This window comes from Sinocyclocheilus grahami, unplaced genomic scaffold, assembly GCF_001515645.1.
Source record: "Sinocyclocheilus grahami isolate Dianchi unplaced genomic scaffold, SAMN03320097.WGS_v1.1 scaffold344.1, whole genome shotgun sequence".
Classification (NCBI taxonomy): Eukaryota; Metazoa; Chordata; class Actinopteri; order Cypriniformes; family Cyprinidae; genus Sinocyclocheilus; species Sinocyclocheilus grahami.
In genome coordinates this window covers 2,468,380-2,474,661 of record NW_015505523.1, presented here as the reverse complement: position 1 = coordinate 2,474,661, position 6,282 = coordinate 2,468,380, and the positions used below count along the sequence as shown (strand labels likewise).

Genomic DNA, 6,282 nt, shown 5'->3' with positions numbered 1-6,282 from the left:
ATATATATATATATATACACACACACACACACACAATACTGGTTGACCACTGATTAAAGTCATTTATACACTTCTAGAATTAATCATACATAAAGTGTTAACTATGTCACCTGTCTCCAGAACACTTTCTCAACTGGTAACCACCAAGGAGCCGACTAGGAAAGAAGAAATGGGTAATTTTAAAGAGAACAAAGGGTTTAAAGAGAAAATCTTGTATAAAAGACAGCGTTTAGATTAAGGTAAATTACCATTTAAACACTCTGAAAACCAGACACAAGAAATAGACATTCAATTTAGGCCAGTTGACCAGTAGATCTTGTTTCTTTATGCTCCTGCTTTGGGTTCATACCTCAATTTTCTGAGTGACCTTACTTTTCAGTTCATCTGACACAAAATCCTGGAACACAAAACTCCAACCGAACTTTTCAGCTTCTGTTTTATATTTCTGCTGTCTGACAAATTCCCTGGAATGAACAGAAGCAGTTGTATCAGGCCAGTAAGAAGATTTACAAGCAGTAGGAGGACAAAGTAGGTTTTGAGCCAATATCTACAATGGCAAGTACCTAAATTCAGAGTTAGTGACAGGATACTTGTCTATCTTAAATGGCTGGAGAGTCACAGCTCCTGTCGGTGACTCCCCATCTCTCCCATCAGCAGCACTGGTTCCCATCATCATTTTTCCACCAGGAATAAACACCATCTCATCAACTGCCAAAACAAATAGTTATTTATCTTAAACAAAGTGTCTACTTACAGCAAATGGTTGTTTCAGGGCCTTACAAACATTTCCACACAGTGGTCACTAAAATATCACATTTGAGTTTCTTCAACCTTTATGTCTCAAGAGTTGAATTTTATTAAAACTACTCTTAATAGATTTGAATAGTTTTCTTACAAACCATATTGGAAAGCTTTTTACCATGCGTTTATTAATTTTTTCTACCTAAATGCATTTTATGTATAATTTTCTTGATTTGCACTTTTATGCACACAGATGTCCAATCAAAAATATGATTTATTTGTATTTTTAGTATAAAATAAATAAACTATTTCAAAAGATATGGTATGGAGATTATTTTCATTAAAATCTTTCACACAAATTACGTCCTGAAGCTGTAGCTTCATCACAATCAACAAGTTTTCCAATATTTAAGTTTGTTCAAAAGTTTGTACTTGTTTAAGTTACCAGAGACAACAACAGTGTCGGTAGAGAACTGGAGATGAAATATGATGTGTGATGAAAATAAAGAAAAACCGAGGTAAATTATTTTGTCAGTGACATGACAGTAGGTAATGCCAAGTTATAAGAATTTTAACGTCGCAACAATAACTTTAGTGACTATGACAAACTGGCGGAAATTATGTAAATATTATGTTTTTAAAACAAAGTAACAGAATACTGATTTTTGTTTTTTGTGACTTCCTACCTGCTGCACAAGAAGACATGATGCACAATAATATGAAGTATAAGGTTTCCCAAGAGATCATCATGATAAATAAAAAAAGATGTGGTGGACGGGTTCTTGTCCAGGGTCAGATTTATCAAACTATAAACACAATAAGCACATTCAACTTCATCTAAAAACAAGAAAACTGTCAACAATAACACAGCAAATTTTAGTCATTCAGTGTCCCTCTACGCGTCGACGAAGCTCGTTGAAAAGTGTTTATTGCCATCTATTGGTTTGGAAGACGAATTAACAGCATAGTTCACCCCCCAAAAAATAAACATTCTGTCACCATTTACTCGCTTTCAAGTTGTTCCAAACCTGTATGAATTTCTTTCTTCTGCTGAACACAAAAGAAGATATTTTGAAGAATGTGGGTAACCAAAGGGTCCCCATTGACTTGCATGGAAAAGAAGTAGGCTTCTATGCCATTTTTCCATTAGTGTAATGATAGATGGTCACAGACATGGAGATGCAACTTATTCACTTTCATGCTTTTGTTGTTGTTGTAATATTTAAAGCTATATTTGTATATCTTTTTTTATCTATGGTACAACTGTTGACAATGTCTGAGATAATATCTTTATACCTGTTTTATACTTTCCTATCATATCAACAACTGATCTGTGTTTTTCAGTAAATGATGATTTATAGCTGTACTGCATAGACTGTCTGAAATGTTTTCCTGCCTTGACCTGAATGCAGTCTTTTATTACACCTAATAGCAATGCTGTGAAATTCTCTGGCCCAATTGTCAAGATTATTCTGAAAAGCAACATTGTTGTGAGGACAGGACATGCTTTAGAGCTGTTCGCAGAGCACATGAATGAGGTATTCGGCTGCTTGGCTCTGTGAGACAGTGACTGTGAGAGCATGTTCATGATGGGACTACCATGGCTGCTAGTTTTGGAGCTTGTCCTTTACGCTGGTTGTTTCATTTGTGGGGTGATAGCTGCCGCATGGATGACGCTCACTCAGGTAACACTAATTAATCATCTCCACACTGTCTGATCATTGCTATTTTGTGAGCACTGAAAGTGTAAAATAATTTATTATTAAGAAAACTAAAAGCATAATCATGTCTCTAGAGTAATGTGATATATAAGTTTGTCTCTGAACTTAGTTCAGAGTTTCAAGTATCAAGATGATCATGGCAAAAGTTTGCATGCATATTTATGGAACATTTGAGACATTATTTTGTTATACACCTTTCAGTTTAATGTTAATATGTAACATTGTGTGATCACACAGCATGTTATTATGTTTATTGAAATGGTCAGATTATTTTCTTACTTTTGGGGGGAAGATGAACTAATCATTTTCAATGATAGACTACATTTGTTGTTATTCATATGTGCAATAAAATATTGAATATGTTATGTGGCTGATCCCAGGCCAGATCCTCCAGAGCTTTAAAATTTAATCACCATGTGATCAGCCGGCCTCTCGCACCATATTATGGCTCATTAGAGTCATATGATACAGGGACAAAAGCTCTTAGCTCAGCACTTTCCTTCTATCTGTGCGTCACAGAGAAATACAAATCTTCCACATAGTTTGCGAAAGAGTAAGAAAATGACCCCTAGATGTCCTTTGCTGTTGTTTTTCCTTACATTTATCTTATGCAAATATGGATGACTTTTGTTTATTTTGTTTTTAGGGCCATTTTGATGGACGGTGCATCCTCTATGGAAGTGTTCATTATAATGCATCTGGCCAGGCTCTGACTGTAGAAGGCTCTAGTTCTCCTTCCGTCTGCTATTTCGTGTCAGCCATTGCTGTGTGCATGGCTATTTACTGCTTTTCCCTTATTCTTTACTGGATCTATGCCAGCTGTGTAGATGAGGATGTGAGAAGGTGAATGTATTGACTTTTCTGTTGACATTTTCCATATTCCACTTTCTTTTATTCATGCAGATGGGACTTAACAGTCACATTAACAATTTTGTTTTTGTCTTGCATGTATATGCAGGGGGACTGTTTCTCTCAACATGTCTCTGGGAGTCTGTGGTCTTCTTCTGTTTTTTCTCTTGGTATCAGGATGTATTCTCAAGATCGGTCGGGACAGCCTGTGTTTCTCTGTCCTTCACAACACTCCCTCCATTACCAGGTGATTTCATTCTGCATCTGTGATTTTGGTGCACATTTTAAGAACCATATACCCTACAGAAATATAGAAGATGAGAGATTACAGAATCAACAGAGTGTCTCATAGTTCCCAGCTGCTGTGCTTACAAAATTAAAGTAGGACCTTTAAAGAGAAATGGTGATGTGAATTTAAAAAAAAAACAGATAAGAGGAACAATTATATTTCAATGCTTTTATGCTTATTTGCACCACTTATCCTGTTGCAAAAGTATTGTGTTCCTTGTGAAACTTCAAAATTTTGTTTCTCAAGAGACTGCAAAAGCTTTGTGAAACAACGCAAAAATTTAGGTTTTCAGGTAAATGCAAAACTTTTGTAAAAGAATGCAAACCTTTTGCAAGCACAAAGTTTCTCAGGAAAACACATAAGTTTTGTGAGAGATCACTGAAGATTTTCAAGCTAATACAAGGTTTCTGTGGAACAGAAAAGTCTTGCGAGCACAAAGTTTATTGGGAAAAGTATCTTGGCGGAGCACAAGTGTTTTGCAAGCAAATCCATAGTATCTCGGGGGAACGCAAAAGTTTTGCAGACAAATACACAGTTTCTCATGGGACCACAGAAGTTTTGCAAGAGAACGTCAAATTTCTTGGAGTGGTGACATTTTTTTACAATTTGTGAGAGAAGGCAAATGTTTTCTCGGGTTAGAGCAAAGGATTTGCAACATAATGGAAAAGCACTGAAATATTTTTCCTCCCATCTTTTTTTTCTCAATCACAAAACAACCAATGTTTTTGTTTTAGTTGTGAAGATGCAGAGAATAAAACGTGGGCCCATCCATACACTGGAAATCAGTTCTACACAGGACTGTACAGTACTGAGGTTAGTACTTTGGTTTGGTTATTCTTCATAAGGGCATCACCCTCTCACAATAGTTGCTATATTGAGAACCATGACCCATCAAAAATAACCTTATCTTGCTAACCCACATTAACAGACACTTTCTGTTGCCAAATATTTTGATCATTGCGAATAGTGTTTCTTCAATGGCCTCTGTAACTGAAAGCGTTCAGTGCCTCCACACCAATAGGTGTCAGTATTCATGCTTCGTGCTTCTTAGAATTTCTTCATGCGTGTTTTTATTTGTATTAATAAATACAGTAGAAATAAATCTTGTGTTTCTTGAGCACTCACTCACCCTTTCTCTTTCTCTCCTCCACAGAGATCTATGTGGGTAAGCTTCTTCTTCTGGGTGTTAATAACGGCCGTGGTGGTCATACAGAGGCGCCAGAGCTCAAGGTTGAAGGTTTGGGGTGATGATGAGTGGAGCCGTGCTGAGACAGAGCCCTTCCTCCATCGCCCCCGCCAGAGATAAATCACCAAGGCCACTACTACATGAGCTTATCACTACATATCATGTAGAGTTTGGTATATACACTTAGATGGGACCACAAGCAGTTATAAAATACCTAATAGTATGTTCGTTGCAACATTTGAATTATTTAGTTATACACAAAAACAGTTCTTTAATGTCTGATAGCTATAATTATATACACAAAGTTTAAATACTGTATATGTCCAGAGACGTCCAAGACCATGTCTTTGGACATGACGGATATAAGAAAAATATGAATGACTGTCTAATATACAGTCAAACAACCATTATTGCAAAATAAAGTAATCAGGACCCCAAAACAAAGAGAAGGGTTCTTCTATCACCCTAAAGGGGTTTATCCTGCTTAACACGAGGATATTTATAAAATAAATAAATACATGGATATAACATTTTAATTTGAGTTGAAATAATTATATATTATTTCTTAATTATAGTATTTTGGTGATATAATGATAAATGATATATTACTGACTCTTTAAGCAGTACCAGTATTTTTCTGGCTTGTTACATTTTGCACTTAACATCTTAAAATAAGAGCTAAATGTGAAGATGTGAAGAGGATCTGTATTTTGTACCCATTTTTATGTTACTGTTATTCAAAATTGTGAAATTTTGCACTTGTGTGCTTAGTGCAAAAATATTAATTCTTTACATGTGTGCTGTGGATTGTTCAGAGGATTAAATGAAAAATATGCCAATAACTGATGGTACAAAGCTAACATTTAGAGTTTGTAAGTTCTGCCCCACTACCAAATTGGAGAAATCATGGTGGTTTTCAAAAAGGTTTGCCAAACACTCCCCCCATCAGCCATTGGTTGAGCAAACAGAACACCCCACCCAAACTTACACTATTGCTTGAGTGATTGTTGTCTCAGGATTAAATTTTAATTTAAAGGGGTCATATAATGTTGCTAAAAAGAACATCATTTTGTGTATTTGGTGTAATGAAATGTGTTTATGCGGTTTAAGGTTAAAAAAACACATTATTTTACATATACTGTACATTATTATTTCCACATACGCCCCTTACCATATTGTGATGCCCTGTCCAGCCGGAGCGACGAGACAAAACCAATAAAACCCATTATAAACGAGGCATTTGTTGCAGAATGACTTATACTTTCTTTTACGCGTTGCATCGCGCCGCGTAAACATAAACCATGTCTGTATTTGTGATCGGAGAAATGACAAACAACAAGCCCTACTCTACACTGCTCAAAACTCACGTTTGAATCATCAGTGGCAAATTCTTTAACTAAGAAAACAGTCTGTGAGTCAGAACAGCCGGCATTGTAGTCTACTCTTCCAGGATCAGGAAACAGTCCTCCATAAAATGCGCAGCACACATCTGAATA

At 36.0% G+C, this 6,282-nt stretch overlaps 1 protein-coding gene across 1 annotated transcript; it reads left to right on the top strand.

Annotated features, from left to right (window-relative positions):
* Positions 1-2,242: 2,242 nt before the first annotated feature.
* LOC107548148 (transmembrane protein 179B-like) lies at positions 2,243-5,213 on the top strand. Its single transcript, XM_016228705.1, has 5 exons — positions 2,243-2,426; positions 3,109-3,305; positions 3,421-3,558; positions 4,335-4,413; positions 4,754-5,213. The coding sequence occupies exons 1-5, from the start codon at positions 2,322-2,324 to the stop codon at positions 4,904-4,906; spliced, it is 672 nt and encodes a 223-aa protein (XP_016084191.1). The 5' UTR covers positions 2,243-2,321; the 3' UTR covers positions 4,907-5,213.
* The last annotated feature ends 1,069 nt before the right edge of the window (positions 5,214-6,282 follow it).

Coding starts and splice junctions, on each gene's coding strand:
- LOC107548148 (XM_016228705.1), top strand. CDS start 2,322: ATGTTCATGATGGGACTACCATGGCTGCTAGTTTTGGAGCTTGTCCTT. Junction 3,559..4,334: donor AACACTCCCTCCATTACCAG/GTGATTTCATTC, acceptor TTTTTGTTTTAG/TTGTGAAGATGCAGAGAATA. Junction 4,414..4,753: donor CAGGACTGTACAGTACTGAG/GTTAGTACTTTG, acceptor TCTCCTCCACAG/AGATCTATGTGGGTAAGCTT.